The 21,174-nt window shown below is 56.4% G+C and overlaps 2 protein-coding genes and 1 long non-coding RNA gene across 7 annotated transcripts; 1 reads left to right on the top strand and 2 right to left on the bottom strand.

Annotated features, from left to right (window-relative positions):
- Positions 1 to 8,070: 8,070 nt before the first annotated feature.
- On the bottom strand, positions 8,071 to 12,205 carry LOC115895287. 4 transcript variants are annotated; one of them, XR_004055488.1, is made up of 3 exons: positions 11,781 to 12,205; positions 11,357 to 11,678; positions 8,071 to 8,574 (listed from the first exon to the last, which is right to left on the bottom strand). It is a non-coding gene; the product is annotated as an uncharacterized LOC115895287 (long non-coding RNA). The 4 variants fall into 4 exon arrangements; XR_004055490.1 differs by having other exon boundaries at positions 11,357 to 11,632; XR_004055487.1 differs by having other exon boundaries at positions 11,357 to 11,911; positions 12,065 to 12,205.
- Positions 12,206 to 12,346: 141 nt separating this feature from the next.
- On the top strand, positions 12,347 to 17,330 carry CDT1 (chromatin licensing and DNA replication factor 1). The gene is made up of 10 exons (XM_030925625.1): positions 12,347 to 12,654; positions 13,289 to 13,429; positions 13,530 to 13,666; positions 14,204 to 14,401; positions 14,491 to 14,636; positions 14,751 to 14,851; positions 15,220 to 15,408; positions 15,783 to 15,935; positions 16,013 to 16,214; positions 16,940 to 17,330. Exons 1-10 carry the CDS (start codon positions 12,430 to 12,432, stop codon positions 17,101 to 17,103), a joined length of 1,656 nt encoding a protein of 551 aa, XP_030781485.1. The 5' UTR covers positions 12,347 to 12,429; the 3' UTR covers positions 17,104 to 17,330.
- A 1,004-nt stretch (positions 17,331 to 18,334) lies between these two features.
- Positions 18,335 to 20,871, bottom strand: APRT (adenine phosphoribosyltransferase). Of its 2 annotated transcripts, none has more exons than XM_010355552.2 (5): positions 20,711 to 20,871; positions 20,423 to 20,529; positions 19,299 to 19,432; positions 18,946 to 19,024; positions 18,335 to 18,784 (listed from the first exon to the last, which is right to left on the bottom strand). In XM_010355552.2, exons 1-5 carry the CDS (start codon positions 20,866 to 20,868, stop codon positions 18,696 to 18,698), a joined length of 567 nt encoding a protein of 188 aa, XP_010353854.2. In that variant the 5' UTR covers positions 20,869 to 20,871; the 3' UTR covers positions 18,335 to 18,695. The 2 variants fall into 2 exon arrangements, with proteins under 2 accessions (XP_010353854.2, XP_010353853.2); XM_010355551.2 differs by having other exon boundaries at positions 18,335 to 18,717.
- Between the last annotated feature and the right edge of the window lie 303 nt (positions 20,872 to 21,174).

Raw genomic sequence — 21,174 nt, 5'->3', positions numbered from 1 at the left:
GAGTGCAGTGATGTAATCTCGGCTCACTGCAACCTCCACCTCCCGGATTCAAGTGATCCTCCTTCCTCAACCTCCTGAGTCGCTGGGATTATAGACACGCGCCACCACACCTGGTTAATTTTTGTATTTTTATTAGAGATGGGGTTTCGCCATATTGGCCAGGCTGGTCTTGAACTCCTGACCTCAGGTGATCCACCCACCTTGGCCTCCCAAAGTGCTGCGATTACAGGTGTGAGCCACTATACCCAGCCTACTTTAATTACTTTTAAACACTAATTGATTATTGAAAAACATTTTAGCGTACTTAGAACAAGTTGGGTGTGTGAATCCACTTTTCGAAAATGTGAATTTTATGAAATCTACATCAAAGATCAAATAGACCGGGCGCGGTGGCTCACGCCTGTAATCCCAGCACTTTGGGAGACCGAGGCGGGCAGATCACCTGAGGTGAAGAGTTCATGACCAGCCTGGCCAACATGGTGAAACCCCGTCTCTACTAAAAATACAAAAATTAGCTGGGCGTGGTGGCGGGCACTGTAATCCCAGCTACTTGGGAGGCTGAAGCAGGAGAATCGCTTGAACCTGGGAGGCGGAGGTTGCAGTGAACTGAGACCATGCCATTGTGCTCCAGCCTGGGCAACAAGAGCAAAACTCTGTCTGAAAAAAACAAACAAAAAAAAGGATCATATCATTCCATGAAAATGTAGCTTCCTCCAAACTGAGATGTGCTGTGAATGTAAAATACACACTAGATTTAAAAGACTGGCGTTTAGAATTGGTGATTATACTTAGAGATTATGTCATTGATGGTGGTGGTGGTAGTGATAATGGTAGTAATAATGGTGGTCATGATGATAATGAAGGTCGTCATGATGGTGAGGGTTGTGGTAATGGTGAGATGGCACGATTGTGGTGATGATGGTGATGATGATGATGGTGGTGATGATGGTGATGGTGAGGATGGTGGTGATGGTGAAGGTGATGATGATGATAATGGTGGTGGTAATGATGGTGGTGAAGATGGTGATGATGGTGATGTGGTGGTAATGGTGGTCCTGGTGATGATGGTGATGGTGGTGATGGTGGTGATGATGGTGATGATAATGTTGATAATGATGATGATGGTGATGATAATGGTGATGATGGTGGTGGTGATGATGGTGATGGTGGTGATGGTGATGATAATGTTGAAGGTGGTGATGGTGATACTGGTGATGAGGAGGAAGATGACATAATGATGATAGGGATGAGAAAAATAGTGGTTGGTGATGATGAGGGTGATGGTGATGATGGTGATGGTGGTGATGATAATGTTGGTGATGTTGATGGTGGTGATGATGGTGATGATGGTGATGGTGATGATGATGATGTTGGTGATGATGAGGGTGATGGTGATGATGGTGATGGTGATGATGAGGGTGATGGTGATGATGGTGATGGTGGTGATGGTGATAATGTTGGTGATGATGAGGGTGATGGCGATGATGGTGATGGTGGTGATGGTGATGGTGGTGATGATGGTGATGGTGATGATAATGTTGGTGATGATGAGGGTGATGGTGATGATGGTGATGGTGGTGATGGTGATAATGTTGGTGATGATGAGGGTGATGGCGATGATGGTGATGGTGGTGATGGTGATGGTGGTGATGGTGGTGATGATGATGATGGTGGTGATGATAATGTTGGTGATGGTGATGGTGGTGATGATGGTGATGGTGATGATGGTGATGATGATGATGGTGATGATGAGGGTGATGGTGATGGTGGTGATGGTGATAATGTTGGTGATGATGGTGGTGATGGTGATGGTGGTGATGGTGGTGATGATGATGGTGGTGATGATGGTGATGGTGATGATGATAATGTTGGTGATGATGAGGGTGATGGTGATGATGGTGAAGGTGGTAGTGATGATGATGGTGATGGTGGTGGTGATGGTGATGGTGATGATGGTGATGATGATGATGGTGATGATGAGGGTGATGGTGATGATGGTGATGGTGGTGATGGTGATAATGTTGGTGATGATGGTGGTGATGGTGATGGTGGTGATGGTGGTGATGGTGGTGATGATGGTGATGGTGATGATGATAATGTTGGTGATGATGAGGGTGATGGTAATGATGGTGAAGGTGGTAGTGATGATGATGGTGATGGTGGTGGTGATGGTGGTCCTGGTGATGATAATGTTGAAGGTGGTGATGGTGATACTGGTGACGAGGAGGAAGATGACATAATGATGATAGGGATGAGAAAAATAGTGTGAAATGTCTCATTAATAAATTTTGGCTGGGCGTGATGACTCACACCTGTAATCCCAGCACTTTGGGAGGCTGAGGTAGGCGGATCACCTGAAGTCAGAAGTTTGTGACCAACCTGGCCAACATGGTGAAACCCTGTCTTTACTAAAAATACAAAAATTAGCTGGACGTGGTGGCAGGCGCCTGTAATCCCAGCTACTCGGGAGGCTGAGTGGGGAGAATCACTTGAAACCCAGAGCGGCCAGGCTCCTGGCGAGCACTCGTGAATACCAGCTGATCAAAAGGATGGAGGCACAAACCTTGGTCTCCAGGTTTCTCCAGGGCGAATGTCCACAGACAGGGGTTCTGGCGCCTTAGCCATCATGGCTCTCTCTCCTGAAGGCACTTGAGCAGGCTAAGTCCTCTTAGCATCCCACACCCATAAACCAACATGGCCTGTCTGGTGGAGCCTGGATGGAACAGAGCAGAAAAGGGCCTTCACCTCCCTTACACTAGACTCTGTATTTCTACTAATGCAGCCTCATATGGATCAACCCTTGTGACCATGCTTTAATTACAGCATCTTGGGTTAGAAGAGCTAGAAACCCACTCAGAGGCACTTCAGGCGAAAGAGGCAAACTGTGTGGGAAGGAATAGGCTACTTCATTAAAATCTAGGGCAGCCTGGAGGGCTGGCAGGCCTTCCAAGACACCAAATTGGAAACTCTTTAAAGCCATCTGGGCTGGCTGCTGTGCCTGGCTGGCTCTGTCTTCACACCACAATGAGAGGCAGCCAATAGGTTATTTCTACTTGAGGCTCCAGTCCCAGGATAGGATCTGATTGGTTCAGCTGTGCACCTCTCACCCAATCAGCTGTGACTGGGAGGCGGGGCTATACAGCACAAATGTGCAGCTGAATGAACTCCATCACTGCAGGTGAACAAGGCAATTTTCCCAGGACCCCCCACAAGGCAGAAGTCATCCCGAACAGCCTAGTCTCCAGGGGTGACACTGAAAATACTGAGCAGTTGCCACGGCTGGATCCTGAGCCACCATAATTGACACGGGCCATTGCACTCAGGCGGGGCCTGGCCCCCACGGCCCTGGGTGCCCGCTTCCCACCTGCTGGTCGGGAGCGGTGAACACGGGGCCCACCCTCAGCCTCCCAGCTCCTGACACTTTTGCAGCCTGCTCTCTCACCCCACACAGGGCCAGACCCAAGCTACATTCATGCCTGCACTCTTACCAGCCCCCTGTGTACTGTGCTTCCGGGTCCAACTCATTCCAGAGCCTGCTTCTGCCCTCGGCTGGAGCCCCAGGGCTGGCCATGATGACAGCAACTGCCACGGCCTCTTGCCTCCCAGGAGGCTCTGGAGCCACCTCTTGAGGTGAGTGGTGACAGGTGCTGCTGTGCTGAAATCAGGCAGCCAGGCGGTGGCCAAGCAGGAAGGAAGCTCCCGTCCTGAGGTGGTCTCTGGGGTGCTTTCATGACCATGGGCCTAACCTGGGTCCCTGGCATGGCTCCAGGAGTCCAGCGCAGTACCCTGTGGTTCCGGCTGGTGGGTGGGCAGGTGGCAGGAGAGATGAAATGCTGGAGTCAGCTTGGCATTTTGAAGGCCTTGGAGAGGACTCCGGCAGCATCCTGTCCATCAACTTATCTATGGAAGGCAGAGACTGGGCCAAACGGTTGCACCAGCAGCCAGATGTGGAGCAGTTGCTTGTGGTTAGGTGTGGCTAACGCTGCCTCTCTGAGACCAGCTGTTTCTTTATTCTCAATGTGAGACAGAGTGGGGAGCCGCCATGTCACTAGGGGAGGTGACAGCTCCCTCCTACCCGATGAAAGGTTATGATGCCAAGGATTTACAAGGTCCCCTTACTGCAGTAGGTCATAAGGAGAGGCTGCGTCTATAATTTATGCTCCCATTATAGCTTTAATATTTTACATGTTTTCCCTCTTTCATACGTAGCTGACTTCTGTTTGGCTTGTGTTCCACTATGACTCCCAGATCACTATCTGCCCTCTTTGCGAAAAGCCAGGATCCCCATCTTGATTAGAACAGAATGGGATATGACAGCTGAAGAGACTCACAAGCAAAGGTTGCCACGCAGTGCTGTGCAAGCTAAGGCATGTCCCAAGGGTTCCTGGCCAAGGGGGCAGCGGGGGCTGAGATCCACATGGCTCCACTTGCCAAGCCGTTTTTCACAAAGGTGCCTTATGAGCTAACTGCCCTGCTGGAGGTTGTCTGGTCCCAGGGTCCTTCAAACTCTTTTGTCCAAAACCCACAATGAGAAATACACCTTTTCAAGACATTCTATTTTCAAAAATTTCAAACATCCAGGGAAGTTGAATCTCATTTACCCCTCAGACTCTATCTTAATGTTCTGCACTGTTCTTTTTTTTTTTTTTTTTTTTTTGAGACGGAGTCTTGCTCTGTCGCCCAGGCTGGAGTGCATTGACGTGATCTCAGTTCACTACAACCTCCACCTCCCGGGTTCAAGCGATTCTTCTGCCTCAGCCTCCTGAGTAGCTGGGATTACAGGCGCATACCACCACACCCAGCCAGTTTTTGTATTTTTAATAGAGACGGGGTTTTGCCATGTTGGTCAGGCTGGTTTTGAACTCCTGAGCTCTGATGATCTACCTGCCTCCGCCTCCCAAATTGAACGATATCACTCCCTGCAACCTCCGCCTCCTGGGTTCAAGCGATTCTCCTGCCTCAGCCTCCCAAGTAGCTGGGATTACAGGCGCCTGCCACCACGCCTGGCTAATTTTTGTATTTTTAGTAGAGACAGGGTTTCACCATGTTGGCCAGGATGGTCTCAATCTCTTGACCTCATGAGCTGCCCGCCTTGGCCTCCCAAAGTGCTGGGATTGCAGGCATGAGTCACCATGCCCGGCCTTTTTTTTTTTTTTTTTTTTTGAGACGGAGTCTCACTCTGCTGCCCAGGCTGGCGTACAGTGGTGTGATCTCAGCTCACTGCCACCTCTGTCTCCCAGGTTCAAGTGATTCTCCTGCCTCTGCCTCCCAAGTAGCTGGGACTAAAGGTGCCTGCCACCACGCCCAGCTACTTTTTGTAATTTTAGTAGAGACAGGGTTTCACCATGTTGGTCAGGCTGGTCTCGAACTCCTGACCTCAGGTGATCCACCTGCCTTGGCCGGCCAAAGTGCTGGGATTACAGGCGTGAGCCACCGTGCCTGGCCTGCTTGTCACATATCTCTTTCTCTCTCTCTTTTTTTTTTTTTTTGAGACGGAGTCTTGCTCTGTTGCCCGGGCTACAGTGCAGTGGCCAGATCTCAGCTCACTGCAAGCTCTGCCTCCCGGGTTTACGCCATTCTCCTGCCTCAGCCTCCCGAGTAGCTGGGACTACATGCGCCCGCCACCTCCCCGGCTAGTTTTTTTGTATTTTTAGTAGAGACGGGGACCTCCCCGGCTAGTTTTTTTGTATTTTTAGTAGAGACGGGGTTTCACCGTGTTAGCCAGGATGGTCTCGATCTCCTGACCTCGTGATCTGCCCGTCTCGGCCTCCCAAAGTGCTGGGATTACAGGCTTGAGCCACCGCGCCCGGCCACATATCTCTTTCTCTTTATTTTTTCCATCTTTATTTTTATTTTTTTATTTTACTGTTTGAGATGGAGTCTTGCTCTGTTGCCCAGGCTGGAGTGCAATGGTGCGATCTCAGCTCACTGCAACCTCTGCCTCCCAGGTTCAAGCGATTATCCTGCCTCAGTCTCCCGACAAGCTGGGATTACAGGTCCCCGCCACCACACCAAGCTAATTTTTATATTTTTAGTAGAGATGGGGTTTTACCATGTTGGCCAGGCTGGTCTCGAACTCCTGACCTCAGATGATCCACCCACCTTGGCCTCCCAAAGTGCTGGGATTACAGGTGTGAGTCACTGCGCCCAGCCTGTCCATCTTATTTGATGCATTTTAAAGTGTCAGACACCTGTTATTCCTAAACACTTCTGCGTGCATGTCATTGACTATAGAGTTCAGTATTTGCTGATAATTTGGCTTTTTTTTTTTTTTTGAGACGGAGTCTCGCTCTTGTCACCCAGTGTAGTGGCCTGATCTTGGCTCATTGCAAGCTCCACCTCCCGGGTTCACCCCCATTCTCCTGCTTCAGCCTCTTGAGTAGATGGGACTACAGGTGCCCACCACCACGCCCGGCTCTTTTTTTTTTTTTTTTTTTTTTTTTGTATTTTTAGTAGAGACGGGGTTTCACCTTGTTAGCCAAGGTGATCTCCTGACCTGGTGATCTGTGACCCCGGCCTCCCAAAGTGCTGGGATTACAGGCCTGAGCCACTGCGCCCGGCTGATAATTTGGCTTTTAGATAAATTTACATACCATAAAATACACAAATCTTAAGGTACCCTCAGATTTTGATAAATTCATACACTTATGTAACCCAAACCCATCATGATATAGACCATTTCTATCACCCTAGAAAATTCCTTGGTGCCCCTTCCAAGTCAATTCCTGCCCCAACCTGCAAGCAGTTTTGACCGAAGAAATACATGATATTTGTTTAATGTGTGGTGTGGTGTGGTCAGGTGTGGTGGGTCACACCTGTAGCCCCAGCTACTTGGGAGGCCACAGCAGGGGGATCCCTTAAGTCCAGGAGTGGAGGCTGCAGTGAGCTATGATCATGCCACTGCACTCCAACCTGGGTGAGCAAAAAAAAAAAAAAAAAAAAGTTATGTTTTGCATGGTGGCCCAGAGCATGCGTACCAAAACAAAATTTTTATTTATTTATTTATTTATTTATTTATTTATTTATTTATTTATTTATTTTGAGACAGAGTCTTGCTCTGTCGCCCAGGCTGGAGTGCAGTGGCGCAATCTCGGCTCACTGCAAGCTCCGCCTCACTGGTTTACACCATTCTCCTGCCTCAGCCTCCCGAGTAGCTGGGACTATAGGCGTCCGCCACCTCGCCCAGCTAGACGGGGTTTCACCGTGTTAGCCAGGGTGGTCCCGATCTCCTGACCTTGTGATCCACCCGCCTCGGCCTCCCAAAGTGCTGGGATTACAGGCGTGAGCCACCGCACCCGGCCCAAAACAAAACTTTTTAACAAAACGCCCGGCCTAGAGCGCTGTAGGTTTTAAGAACTAAAACTTTAGGAGGCCGGGCGCGGTGGCTCAAGCCTGTAATCCCAGCACTTTGAGAGGCCAAGACGGGCGGATCACGAGGTCAGGAGATCGAGACCATCCTGGCTAACATGGTGAAACCCCGTCTCTACCAAAAAAATACAAAAAACTAGCTGGGCGAGGTGGCGGGCGCCTGTAGTCCCAGCTACCCGGAAGGCTGAGGCAGGAGAATGGCGTAAACCCGGGAGGCGGAGCTTGCAGTGAGCTGAGATCCGGCCACTGCGCTCCAGCCTGGGTGACAGAGCCAGACTCCGTCTCAAAAAAAAAAAAAAAAAAAAAAAAAAGAACTAAAACTTTAAAATGTCAGCCATGTTAAAGGCAGTTTCTTTTCTTTTCTTTCCTTTTTTTTTTTTTTTTTGAGAGGGAGTCTCGCTCTTTCCGTCAGGCTGGAGTGCAATGGCGCGATCTCGGCTCACTGCAACATTCACCTCCCGGGTTCAAGCGATTCTCCTGCCTCAGCCCCCCAAGTAGTTGGAATTACAGGCGCCCGCCACCAGGCCTGGCTAATTTTTGTATTATTAATAGAGAGGGGGTTTCACCATGTTGGCCAGGTTGGTCTTGAACTCGTGACCTCACGTGATCTGCCCACCTCGGCCTTTCAAAGTGCTGGGATTGTTTTGTTTTATTAAAAGCCCAATTAATTAATAAAAGAGGCCGAAATCAAATAAAGAAAGTGGTAGCCTTTATTTGCAAATATGCACGCGCTCTCGGGCGAGGTTCTCTGGTCCGCAAGTAGGGAGGGCCAGGGAAGTCGCGGGCTGGAGAAGTTGCACCGGCACTCGCCGGCGACAGATTTTTATGCCTTGCGACCGGAAAGGGGAGGGCAGTGGGTGGGACGGGGGCGTCTTCACGGGCGTGGATGGGTAAGTTTCAATTTCTTCAGGTTGACGTCACTTGGCGCATGCTCAGTTGGTTTGTGCTTTCCCGGGTGCGGGTACATTGGTGGTGAAGAACCTGGAAGCCTCAGGGACTATGCCATCTTGTTCATTTTTCCTCCATCTTGGCCCATTCCTTCACCCAAACAGTCCAACCTCTCATTGATTATAAGATTTCAGGGCGCAGTTGTCTCTCTGGCTGCTTCCTGCTATTAAGGGGCATAGTTAGGGTCTGAGGTTGGCAGTTGGGTGTAAGGGTGTAGGAGCATTTGATTGGAGGAAACTCGAGTAATTTTCTTGGACCCTGGCTCGGAGGAATTTTATAAAAATGGGAGCAAAACATAAAATAATGCAGACAATTAGTATGGGGATTAGGAAAGAAAGCAACCATACCAGGGGTTCGGGTACTAAAGGGCTCTTAAATTGTTGGAGTTCTTTCTTGATTTTGTTTAATGTTTGAATGTTGGTGTCAACTAGGCCTGATTCATTTATGTAGTAGCAACATTCTTCTCTAAGGAAAAGGCATGTTCCTCCCTTTTCAGCAGTAAGAAAATCTAATGCCCGCCTATTTCGTGCCGCTACCTGAGCTACTGAAGTGATCTGACGCTGTAAAAAGGCTAAGCTTTCAGCTGAAGCGTCTATGGCTGCCTGGAGCTGAGTGGAGAGGGTCTGTGTGGATTGAATTGAGTAGGCGAGGTCCCCTGTTCCAAGTCCTGAGGCTACTAGGGAGGATGCCAAGGAAACCCCGGTAACTAGTGGAAGAAAGATAGCCCGTTTTTGGATTTTTTGGCTAGGAATAGTAAGCTGAGAAGTTAGTTCGGACAGTTCTCCTTTACCATATAGGGTTAAACTGGGTACCAAGGACACTGGAACACAGAGACTGGGTGAGGGAGGTATGGTTAAGAGTTTTGGATAAGGTATGGTTACACCAGAAGTAGCCGCCAAGGGGGGCCATCTGGGTTTTATTGGGAGCTTGGGTGTGATTGCACCATGAAGAATTTGGAGTGGAGTAACAGAAGGGAAGGGGTAGACTTTGTGGATTATGATACAAGGGGACTTGAGACAGGGGTGCTGATTGAAGTGAGCTGGTAGAGTCATTGGTAGTATTGAAAGCGGCTGGTAGGGGGACTGCCAAAAAGGGGGCTTTGCCGAGAGTAGCACAGAGAAAGCATTGGGAAAGATTTTTCAGTCCAGCTGCCTGTGATAGATTAAGTCCTAGACGAATAAGAGCCAACCATGAGAATGGGTCTTTGTTGTTTGGGGGGTTTAACTGTTCCTGTAGTTTTTGTTCGCGTTGTTTTATGACTGTGGTTAGATTTTGTAGAGCCTGCACATTTTTAGGGAATTGTATCTGTTGGACATACGTTCTAATTACCCAGATGGTTGCGGTTGGATATGAGGAACTGACTGTTGAATAAAGTCCGCCTTTTACTCCGCTGGCCCACCGGGAATCCCAAGGATCTTTGATGAGAAGTCTATATTTTTTAGTATTTTTGTCCTGGGTAAATATGCTTGCTGTCATTTGTGGACCCCAACCTGTCCAACCTAATTGATGTATGTTGCAGTAAGGGTAGGGGCACCCAACATTAGCCTCTTGCCAATAGTTCCGGCAGTTATAGTGGGTCTGGTCATATAGGAAGCACAGGGCCGGGCGGTAGCCTGGAGTGAGGGAACTTAGGGTGAAGTTTAAGTAGAGGGCCTGTTAGCAACCTGCGGGGGGGCAATCTGCAGTACCTTGCATGACTGAATGAACTTGGTTATTTGTGGTCCAAGTCTCAGTTATAGAGAATCTCCACACAAAGTTAGGAGTAGTAAGAGGAGTTACTGGGATTATAGTTAACCATGATAACATTAACAAAGGTGCAGAAAGTACGCTCATTATGGCTAAAGTCACAGAGGGTACCTTGCCAGGCTCGGTCTTCTAACTGATTAGGTGAGGAGTCGGGGAGAAGAGTGGCTAAGGGTTCTTTTTTTTTTTTTTTTTTTTTTTTGAGATGGAGTCTCGCTCTGTCGCCCAGGCTGGAGTGCAGTGGCCGGATCTCAGCTCACTGCAAGCTCCGCCTCCCGGGTTCACGCCATTCTCCTGCCTCAGCTTCCTGAGTAGCTGGGACTACAGGCGCCCGCCACCTCGCCCGGCTAGTTTTTTTGTATTTTTTTAGTAGAGACGGGGTTTCACCATGTTAGCCAGGATGGTCTCGATCTCCTGACCTCGTGATCCGCCCGTCTCGGCCTCCCAAAGTGCTGGGATTACAGGCTTGAGCCACCGCGCCCGGCCTAGTGGCTAAGGGTTCTATGAAGATGAAGTCAGTAGTTGTCTTAAAAGAGAAAGGTATGGCAGGTAGGGTGCTAATGGTGTGGGTAGAGTAGGGAGTTCTTGCGGCGTGAGAGGGCGCCCGTATACCAGTTCAAAAGGACTAAGGCCCAAGGGGCTTGTAAGTGTCGCTGGTAGTCTGGCAAGGGCAAGGGGTAGTAAGGTCACCCACGATGGATGTGCCTCTGTGGAGGTTCTGGTTAGTTGTTGCTTGATGAGTCCAGGTAATGTTGAGAGAATCTGCAACCGGGGGCACAAGAGCATCATGAAAGCAATGTCGGAGCCAGGGTGGGGATGAGAGGGGAGGTTAATGGACGCCCTAAGTTTGGTTAAGATGTTTCGTCCTAAAAGGGGGTGGGGCAAGAGGGCATGATGAGGGAAGAGTGGGCAAAAGTGGGGCAAGAGGGCATGGTGAGGGAAGAGTGGGCAAAAGTGAGGCAAGAGGGCATGGTGAGGGAAGAGTGGGCAAAAGTGGGGCAAGAGGGCATGGTGAGGGAAGAGTGGGCAAAAGTGGGGCAAGAGGGCATGATGAGGGAAAAGTGGGCAAAAGTGGGGCAAGAGGGCATGGTGAGGGAAGAGTGGGCAAAAGTGGGGCAAGAGGGCATGGTGAGGGAAGAGTGGGCAAAACATGCATAGTCCAGGCAGCAATTTAACATCGGGGTCTGGCGAGGGCTAGACGGTTTACCGTTTACCCTAACTACTGAAATAGTGGAGCGTTGGCTAGGTCCTCCATAGGACAGCAAAACAGTATTGAGGAGAAAAGAAACTGGCTTACCCGCTACCTGTAGCGTTCCCCTGGGCTCGGCGAGGGTGACCGGGGTCTCCGAGTGTGGGCACCGTCAGTCGTCGTCAAGGTGCAGGAGTTGGAAGGAGCCTTCCGACCTTTGAGGAGAGGCACTACGTTGAGGTGCGGTGCCTGTCCTGATGGCGGGGCCATCAGACTTCCAATGCGTCTCCTGCCGGCAAGCCGGACACGGCGTGGAAGGCGGGCGGGGATTTGGGCACTTATTCGCTCAATACTCAGTCATAGGAGACTCGTCTTTCGTCTTTTCTGCCGGCAGAGTGGGCAAAGCTGGTTGGAGGGCAGCCACCAAAGCCTGTACCCAAACAGATTGCAGGCTTGAGACACCACGCCCGGCTCCTTTTCTTCCTTTCCATGTAATAGCTTGATTGAGAAATAATTCACGTATCAAACTCACCCTTTTAAAAAGCGAGAAACGCGGGCGCGGAGGCCACGCCTGTGATCGCAGCGCTCTGCAAGGCGGCAGTTCCAGGCGGGCGGATCACTGGGCCGGGGAGTTTGAGACCACCCGGGCAACGTAAACTCCGCCTCGATAGAAACAATTTAAAAAAAAGAAATAAGCAGCGTGCGGCCCGCGGGGGCAGCGCCTTTACCAGCCCGAGCCTGCAGCCCCCCAGGTCGCGCCGTCCTCGGCTCCCCCGGGCAGCGCCAGGGTTTTGTCAGGCGCGCGCTGCTGTTTACCTGGACTGCGCTCCCTCTGACCCTGAAGCCAGCGGCCCCACCGACACGCCCTGAAAAGTGAGAGCCACACGCGGGATCCGGAGACCACGCCAGAGTCCCGCGGACGACAGCTCCCCCCGGCGGGTCACCGCCGCACGTCGGCGCATGCGCGCGGCCAAGCCGGGTCCCGCGCCCACCAGCGCGCATGCGCGCCCCGTCCCGTTTTTTTTTTTTTTTTTTTTTTTTCCCCTCTCCGCGCTCCGCCCCGTTGGTTCGTCCGCGCCGGGGGCGGGGCCTGGGCGCCCGCGGGAAATTTGGCGGGCACCGCGCCCGCCCCTTCCTTCTTTCCTTCTTCCTTCCTTGCTTTCGCCGCGCACTCCGCCGCCATGGAGCAGCGCCGCGTCACCGACTTCTTTGCGCGCCGCCGCCCCGGGCCCCGCATCGCGCCGCCCAAGCTGGCCTGTCGCACCCCCAGCCCCGTCAGACCCGCACTCCGCGCCCCAGACTCCGCCACCAGCGGCAGCCGCAAGCGCGCCCACCCGCCCGCCGCCCCCGGACGCGACCAGGCCAGGCCGCCCGCCCGCCGGAGGCTGCGGCTGTCGGCGGACGCGGTGAGGGACGTGGGGAGACTGAACCCGGGGGGTTGGGGGCGGGGAAACTGAGGCCCGGGAAGCGGGGCTCGGAGAGACTGAGGCCGGGGCTCGGGGGCGGGGAAACTGAGGCCCAGGGGCGGACCTCGGGGAGACTGAGGCCGGGGAGTTGGGGGCGGGGAGACTGAGGCCCGGGGGACATGGCTCGGGGAAACTGAGGCCGAGGGACGGAGGTGGGGAAACTGAGGCAGGCGGGGACGGGGCGGGGAGGCAGGGCGGGGCGCGGGGAATTTGAGGCCGGGGGGCAGGGCGCAGGGAACTCTGGGACAGGTCGGGGGACCCTTTGGCCGCCCTGCCACCACTGGGGACTTGGCTGGCTTCTGAGATGAGCAGGAGGCACTGCGGGGCTTGCGCCGGGATCTGATGATGATGATGGGGCTGGAAGGGGGGTCCGCCCTGGAAACTGCCCCAGAAGGCGAGAGCAAGGCTGTGTCCCCAGCCAGCTTTAGCGCAGACCACCTTCTGCGGGAAGCCCTAAGCCCCCGAGCCATGCCCATCTGTTAACTCAGAGGGGCTTCTGATCCTTCAGGGTCTTCTGCAGAGCCAGGAGCACCAGGTCTTGTCATGGGTTCACCCTTGGGGTCCCTCTCACCAGGTTTCCAGCCCCAGTTCCCCCGAGGCCCCTGACTCCCCCGAGGCCCCAGACATCCCAACCTGCCCTTCTCTGGGCCAGAAGATAAAGAAATCCACCCCGGCAGCAGGTCAGCCACCCCAGCTGACATCCTCACAGAACCAGGTGAGGGGCGGGGCCTGGGGCAGATTTGGGAGGGCTGAGTGGTGCTGAGTGGTGCCGGCCTGACTGCCTGACAGCACCATGTTCCCTGATCCCCTTGAAGGACACCATCTCTGAGCTTGCGTCATGCCTCCAACGGGCCCGGGAGCTGGGGGCAAGAGTCCGAGTGCTGAAGTCCAGTGCCCAGGATGTTGGAGAGTCCTGTACCCCAGAGGCCAATGGCCACCCTGAGGAGCCATGGTGAGTGCTGGGTGGGTGGCCAGGAGGCCTTGGGAAAGGCCGGCTGGTGGGAGGCATGGGTGGGCGATCCTGGTAGACGCCCAGGTCTGCTCCATCCGAGGAGGGAGGTGGTGAGGTCACCAGGGCGTGGAGCCAGACCCCTGAGAAAAAGGTCCTGGGCACTGCTGGCCCTTTGCCCTCAGTCCCTCCTGTTGGGGACAGCTCCTGCCTCGGGGCTCTGGTAGGTTTCAAATGCTCCAGACGCTTTGGTGTGTTGTCTGCCCCTGCCCATGAGAGCTGGCAAAACTGGGCTGGGGAGAGGGCAGAGCTTCCCTGGGGGTGCCATGTGGACACAGCAGAGCTGGAGTGTGGAGCTGGGCTTTCCTGTCACCAGTGCTACCCCTAATGGTGCCAGTGCTGGTGGCTGTGCAAGGGCCGCGAAAGCCATCGTGTGTGGCGTGGCAGGCCCCATTGGAGGCTCCCTGGTTGAGGGGCCTGCTGTGGCATTGGAGGGGTGGGGGCCTGCTGCTTCTCACAAGGCTCCTCCCTCCCTGACAGTGGCGAGAAGGCGCCTGCCTACCAGCGCTTCCATGCCCTGGCCCAGCCTGGCCCACCAGGGCTTGTGCTGCCCTACAAGTACCAGGTGCTGGCGGAGATGTTCCGCAGCATGGACACCATTGTGGGCATGCTCCACAACCGCTCTGAGACACCCACCTTTGCCAAGGTCCAGCGGGGCGTGCAGGACATGATGCGCAGGTGAGTGGCCGCGGGTGGGCTGGGGCTGCCCTGGAGTTGGAGGTGGCCCTGGGCCTGCTGCCTCCTGAGCCGGCCCCCTCCTCCTGTAGGCGTTTCGAGGAGCGCAATGTTGGCCAGATCAAAACTGTGTACCCGGCCTCCTACTGCTTCCGCCAGGAGCGCGGCGTCCCCACCTTCAAGGATGGTGTCAAGAGGTCAGATTACCAGCTCACCATCGAGCCACTGCTGGAGCAGGGTAGGTGCTGGGTGCAAGACCTCGGTTTCCCCATCTGTGACCCATACACTTTCCGGGGTGGGTGTGAGGTGCTGGGCGGCCTGGCCGGGACTTAGGCCTGGACTTGTCCCACAGAGGCTGACGGAGCAGCCCCTCAGCTCACGGCCTCGCGCCTCCTGCAGCGACGGCAGATCTTCAGCCAGAAGCTGGTGGAGCACGTCAAGGAGCACCACAAGGTGAGCGGCCCCCAGCCCTGCTGTGCAAAGATGGTGGTGCCAGCACTGCCTCAGCACGTAACCCTGTGCTTGGAGCATCCCTGCCACCCACGGCTTCTCCCAGGATGGAACCGAGTTGGGTTCACCCTGAGCTGAGGGCTGGTGTGCTCAGGGTGCAGTTGCAGGCACTGAGGAGGTCCCCAAGGCATTCAGCGAGTATAGGCCGTGGGAGGCCGTGTGCTCTCCCTCCAAGCTGAGCACTGGGCAGAGGCTAAGTGACTTGCCCAAGGTGGCCCGGCTGGGACGTAAGCATAGACAGCCCCACCTCACATGCATCCTGCCCTTGTCTCAGATGGGCCCAGTGTCACCCATCTGCTCCTTCTCCCCAGGCCTTCCTGGCCTCCCTGAGGCCCCCCATGGTGGTGCCAGAGGACCAGCTGACCCGCTGGCACCCACGCTTCAACGTGGATGAAGTGCCCGACATCGAGCCAGCTGTGCTGCCCCAGCCACCCGCCACGGAGAAACTCACCACTGCTCAGGAGGTGCTGGCCCGGGCCCGCAGCCTGATGTCACCCAGGGTGAGGCTGTGAGGCTTGGGCAGCCCCTTTCTCCCGGGTGGGTGGGCCAGCCTGACCCCGGGCATAAGAGGTGGGGCCTTGGCGATGAGCTTGACGCCTCATCTGGCTTCCTCCTTGGCTGGGGGGTCCAGAGAGTAGGTGGTATTTGCCCTCTGTCCCCAGCTGCAACCTCTAAGCCTGTCTCTGCCACTTGCCCCATGTAGGGAGTTGGCCCCGGGCAGGCGATGCCGCACACTGGGAAACTGCATTGACTAGCACAGACCACCCAGTGTGCTGGGCTAACTTGTGCCTTGAGATACCGGGGACTCCTGGGTAGAGAGCCAGGGGCATGTTGCCTCCTGTGACCTCTCCGCCCCAACTTGTCCCTCCCGCAGATGGAGAAGGCCTTGAGTCAACTGGCCCTGCGCTCTGCTGAGCCCAGCAGCCCCGGGTCCCCCAGGCCAGCACTGCCGGCTACCCCACCAGCCACCCCGCCTGCAGCCTCTCCCAGTGCTCTGAAGGGGGTGTCCCAGGATCTGCTGGAGCGGGTGAGTTGTCCCCAGTGATGGCGGGTGGGGGCCTGGTGATCTGTTGCCCACTAACCAGGTCCCCGCACCTGCTGCAGGTCAGAGCCAAGGAGGCACAGAAGCAGCTGGCACAGATGACGCGGTGCCTGGAGCAGGAGCAGCGGCTGCAGCGCCTAGAACGGCTGCCTGAGCTGGCCCGCGTGCTGCGGAGCGTCTTCGTGTCCGAACGCAAGCCTGCGCTCAGCATGGAGGTGGCCTGTGCCAGGATGGTGGGCAGCTGTCGCACTGCCATGAGCCCCGGTACGTGCACGGCGGGGTGAGGGGGCGCGCACAGTGGAACTGCCCGGTATGTGCAAGGTGGGGCGAGGGGGTGCGCACAGTGGAATTGCCTGGTATGTGCACGGCGGGGCGAGGGGGTGCGCACAGTGGAATTGCCCGGTGCTGCAGCCGCCTCCCCAGGTTTCTGACCAGAGGTGTCTATCACTGATTTGTTCTGTTCAGATGTGCAGTGGGCACTGGCCGCTTGCACTGGTGTGTGCTGGGTGCTTTGCCCTCCTTTGAGCCACCCTTGAGCCTCCACCCAGCCCTTCCACACCTGCAGCCTCTGGAGGCAGCTTCCCTCTCACAGCTCTGGCCTGTTTCCCTGACCGCCTGCAGTGCTTGGTCAGAAGAGGCCCCACATGCACCTACACTGCCTCCCAGGCCTCTGGTCACCACACTCTGAGCACATGGGGGTCCCGACACTACAGGGCACCCCCTGCCTCAGGGTTTTCATGGGCTGGCGGCCCCCATGCTCTGTGCCTCCTCACATGGCCTCAACTGTAGGCCTGGCTCTCTCCGCTCACTGTTCATGCCTCCCAGACCTGGGCCTCTGATCAGAACCACCTCTGCCCTAAGGCCCGGGGATGGGGCACTGAGGGCATCCAGGTGGACACAGAGGTTGGGTGGTCAGGCTGGTCTCAAGTGCTGCCCGTGTGGGGCTGGGGCCCAGCACCAGCCTGAGTGTCCCCCCTCTCCTCCCACAGGGGAGATGGAGAAACACCTGCTGCTCCTCTCTGAGCTCCTGCCAGACTGGCTTCGCCTTCACCACATTCGCACTGACACCTACGTCAAACTGGACAAGGGTGCGGACCTGGCCAGCATCACTGCACGCCTGGTCCGCCAGGCCCGCGCTGAAGAGGGGCTGTGAGCCTGGGGGCCACTGGACAGATGGGGGCTTCAGGCTCACTGGCTTGGGGCCACCAGCATTTTCTTTTATGAACATGATGCACTTTGCTCTCCCTTTCCAGAGTGCCCCTGAGGGCCAGAGGCAGAGATGGGCTGCAGGCTGCACAGCCTGAGGGTCTCTGGCTGCGGGTGGTAGCCCCTGCATGGGGCTCCCCTGGTGGATTCACATTAAACCAGTTTCTGTGGGCACCTCTGTCCTTGCTGCTGGTGATGAAGGGAAGCCAGATCCCAGCACCCCCTGGGGGGCCATCAGGGCAGGGGAATGTGGCTGAGGGTGAAGGGGGCTTTGGCAACATGGGGTTGGGTAGTGTGGCTGGCAGGAGACCATCCCCTCTAATCCTGGAACCTCTGAATATGGGACCTCCCACAGCAAAGGGTGACTTTTGTCATTAAGAACTTCAAGATTGGAGAGGTGATCCTGAATCATCCAGCTGTGCCCCATGTCATCGCAGAGGCCTTCACGAGAGGGCCAGAGCCAGCCATCTCTGAAGACGTGGCCCTGCCCTGACACAGGCAGCCTGGAGAAGCTGGGCAGGACATCCCTGGAGCCTCCAGAAGCGACTGGCCCGCCCACACACTGACTTCAGTACTATAATAAAGTCGTGCTTACAGCCACTAGATCTGCAGTAGAACCCTTTCAGTAGCATTGGCCGCCTCAGGGTGGGACCTGCATTGACAGACTTAGTTACCCCTGAGCCCTCACTTGCTTCCCTAGAAGACGGGCCCACACGGCCTTTTTTTTTTTTTTTGAGGCGGAGTCTCACTGTCGCCCGGACTGGAGTGCAGTGGCCGGATCTCAGTTCACTGCAAGCTCCACCTCCCAGGTTTACGCCATTCTCCTGCCTCAGCCTCCTGAGGAGCTGGGACTACAGGCACCCGCCATGTCGCCCAGCTAGTTTTTAAATTTTTTTTAGTAGAGACGGGGTTTCACCATGTTAGCCAGGATGGTCTCGATCTCCTGACCTCGTGATCCGCCCGTCTCGGCCTCTCAAAGTGCTGGGATTACAGGCTTGAGCCACCACGCCCGGCCCACACGGCCTCTTTCTGCAGTGCCTGGACGGTTCCGGCTCCTGAGGTGAGAACCAGGCCAGACTCTGCTGGGCACTATGCCGAGCAGCACGTGCCCGAAGTCCAGCTGGTTTGGTGGTGTCCTGGGGCTCCCTGCCCTGGGGAACAGGATGACAGGAGTCGGCTCTTGTGGCAAAGCTGTTTACTGCACTCTCCCTGTGTGTAATTGGGCCCAGGGTGGCTGAAGCACAGCTTTGCTCCAGGCTTTAGCACTTCCAGCCCCAGGAGAGGTGCTGAACCCAAGCAAGGGATGTGTTCCCTGTGGGCAGCTGGTGCCCCTGGTGACTGCAGAGGTCACTGCAGTTGCCCAGGGCTGAAATGTCCCTGGGCTCCAGCTGCAGATGTGGGGCTGGGAGGCCCTGTAGTCACTCATACTGCAGGAGAGAGAAGAAGGGAACAGGAGCCAGCTTCTCCCTGCCTTTAAGCGAGGTCAGCTCCACCAGGCTCACGCACTCCAGGACCTCGGCCTGCAGACGGCCCAGCAGCTCACAGGCGGCGTGCATGGTTCCTGGGGATGGGAGGGTGAGGTCCCCAGTTGGCCTGGGCTGCAGAGACTGGGTGCTCCAGGCCAGCCCCTGGGTTGGGGAGGGTATGGGGAGAGAGGAAGGTGTCAGCCTGGCCACCAGGCACCCTCTGGACAATAGTAAGCTGCATCCTGCGTCATGCACAGCGAGGTCCTGCCCCACTCCCACCAGGCCCTTGGAGCCACAGCAGTTGGCTGCGGGGAGACCCTCACCACCAGTGGCCAGCAGATCATCCACGACGACCACCCTCTGTCCTGGCTCCAGGGCGTCTTTCTGGATCTCCAGCTCAGCCTGGAGTGGAAAGTGGTGTGTCGTCCTCAGCCTCCCGCAGAAAACAACTTTGTGTGCAGAGCTTAGCAGCTGCCACCCTAGGCCCTGACTCCAACCCCACCTTGCTGTTTCCTGGCTGTGTGAGCCCAGCCTGTGTCTCAACCTCTCTGAGCTCCCAAGAGCACTGTAACCACAGCAGCTCCACTTGACACGCCTGGGACGGCCTTTAGAACTGGGGGAGAGTGGCCACGGTGGCCTGACCCTCCCCTTCCTCTGGCCACCCCAGCCCCCTTACCTTCCCGTACTCCAGGGCATAGGAGGCCCACACAGTGGGGCCTGGCAGCTTCCCCCGCTTTCGGATGAGCACACAGCCCAGTCCAAGCTCCTGGGCCAGGGAGGGGCCAAAGAGGAAGCCTCGGGAGTCTAGGCCTGTCAGGGTGAGTGACAGGAGTGACTTGGCAGCATGGGAGTCCCCAGGGGCCAGGGTTGGCCAGTGGCAAGGGGTACATGGTTGGCTGCCAGCTGAAAGACCAGTGACGTGCACCATTTAAGGAATGTTACCTGTCACCTACCAGGAGCTGCTTCCAGGTCAGAGTGCAGACCTGGGTCTGTCTTTTAAGGGGCCACTTTCTAGCTGTGGTCCTGGGGGAGTGACCGCCCCTCTCCCCGAGCTCAGCAGCCCATCTTCAACTGGGCTGGTAGAAACCTGTCAGGCTTCAACTCTCTCTCAAAGGCAGCTCTGCCCCAGGGCTTCTGTCTAAAAAGAGAGTCTCTCGAGGTGACCTGAGCTGTGACAGTTGGGGGATGCTCAGGGAAACCTTGCCCCAGCCTGGCCGGAGGTCAGGGAGGGCTTCCTGCAGGAGGTGAGAAGGGGGCTCTGGCAGTGCTGTGGCTCCAGCAAGAGCTGGCGCTTCCCTCGGGGCAGTGTGCAGGGAGTGGGCTGTCACGCCCTAGGAGAGGCAAGACCACCAGGAACACTGTTCTCCCTGGGCCACCTCTCGGGCTCTCCCGGAGGCCTCCAGGCCCTCCTTCCTTGGGTGGGCATTCCATGATCTTCACGAGGGAAGGCCTGGCTCGTGGCAGGCGCTCAATACCAGCTCGCAGAAGGAACAAGAAGCGAGGCAGCTGGGCCCCGTGGATTCAGCTTGGGCACTCCAGGGAGACGAACTAACCCGGCGACTCGGTCACGCCTGTCCTGGGCGGGGGACCCGGAACCTGCGGGCAGGGCCGCCTGCATGGCGCGGCGGCCTCGGGGGCCCAACCTCACAACCCTTCGGGAGCGACCCCAAGCACGGTGCCCGTCCCGGCGCCCCCGAAGGACCCCAAAAACCCTCCCCCAAGCAGACGCGCGGAGCCCACGTGCTACCCTCTGCGCGCGCGGAGGCAGAGGCGCCCTGGATGCGGCCACGCGGCACTCGCCTGCGATGTAGTCGATGCGGCCCCCGTGGGTCGCCTTCAGGTGTCGCGCCAGGAGGCCGATGGCGGCGCGGAAGGAGGCGGGGTCCTTCAGGACGGGCGAGATGTCCCTGGACCCAAGGACAGGCCTGGTGACGCCGGGGCCGAAGGAGGGCAGCGGCCCCGGGGGCGAAGGACGAGGGTTCCCGCCCTGCCCGCCCCGCTTGCCGGACAGTCCCGAGGTCGCAGGCAACGCTCTCCCATCCGCAGGCCCGCAGGTCGGGACGCCACGAGGGCGGCCTGCGCTTGCACCTGAATAACACGCCCGGGGTGGGGAAGTCGGGGAAGCTGCGGATCCGCCGCTCAACCAGCTGCAGCTCGGGATCCGCCATGGCCGCGTGCGAGGAGCCAGCGGCGGCCCGAGCGCGCCTGCGCAGAGACTGGCGGGGCCGCCACGAAGGGCGGGGCATCCCCGGGGAGACCGATGCGTGGGTGAGGGGCGGGGCTTCCGCGGGGAGGAGCGTCCCTCGCCGGAAGCATGTACCGTATTTCATGGACTCCTAGGCGCCATCGATTTTAAGACGCGCTCGCATTGCACGCACCACTGAGCAGAACGTTCGAACCGGACAAAGGTGCGAGTCAAGGCGCCCTTCCTTTTCTCGGGCCGCGCCTCTGACTGCAGCCAGGCAGCTGTGGGCCGCGGCCCTGGCGGCTGGAGGAGGGGCGTGAGCTCGTCTCGCCCACGCACCTGGCGCTCGTACGGGCCTCGCCCTTTC

The sequence above is a fragment of the Rhinopithecus roxellana genome, chromosome 20, assembly GCF_007565055.1.
Source record: "Rhinopithecus roxellana isolate Shanxi Qingling chromosome 20, ASM756505v1, whole genome shotgun sequence".
Classification (NCBI taxonomy): Eukaryota; Metazoa; Chordata; class Mammalia; order Primates; family Cercopithecidae; genus Rhinopithecus; species Rhinopithecus roxellana.
Note: the sequence above shows the minus strand (reverse complement) of the source record. Positions and strands in the feature narration are given on the sequence as shown.

Coding starts and splice junctions, on each gene's coding strand:
- CDT1 (XM_030925625.1), top strand. CDS start 12,430: ATGGAGCAGCGCCGCGTCACCGACTTCTTTGCGCGCCGCCGCCCCGGG. Junction 13,430..13,529: donor TGACATCCTCACAGAACCAG/GTGAGGGGCGGG, acceptor ATCCCCTTGAAG/GACACCATCTCTGAGCTTGC. Junction 13,667..14,203: donor GGCCACCCTGAGGAGCCATG/GTGAGTGCTGGG, acceptor CCTCCCTGACAG/TGGCGAGAAGGCGCCTGCCT.
- APRT (XM_010355551.2), bottom strand. CDS start 20,868: ATGCCCCGCCCTTCGTGGCGGCCCCGCCAGTCTCTGCGCAGGCGCGCT. Junction 19,433..20,422: donor CCGCATCGACTACATCGCAG/GCGAGTGCCGCG, acceptor TCACCCTGACAG/GCCTAGACTCCCGAGGCTTC. Junction 19,025..19,298: donor ATGCCCTGGAGTACGGGAAG/GTAAGGGGGCTG, acceptor TTTCCACTCCAG/GCTGAGCTGGAGATCCAGAA.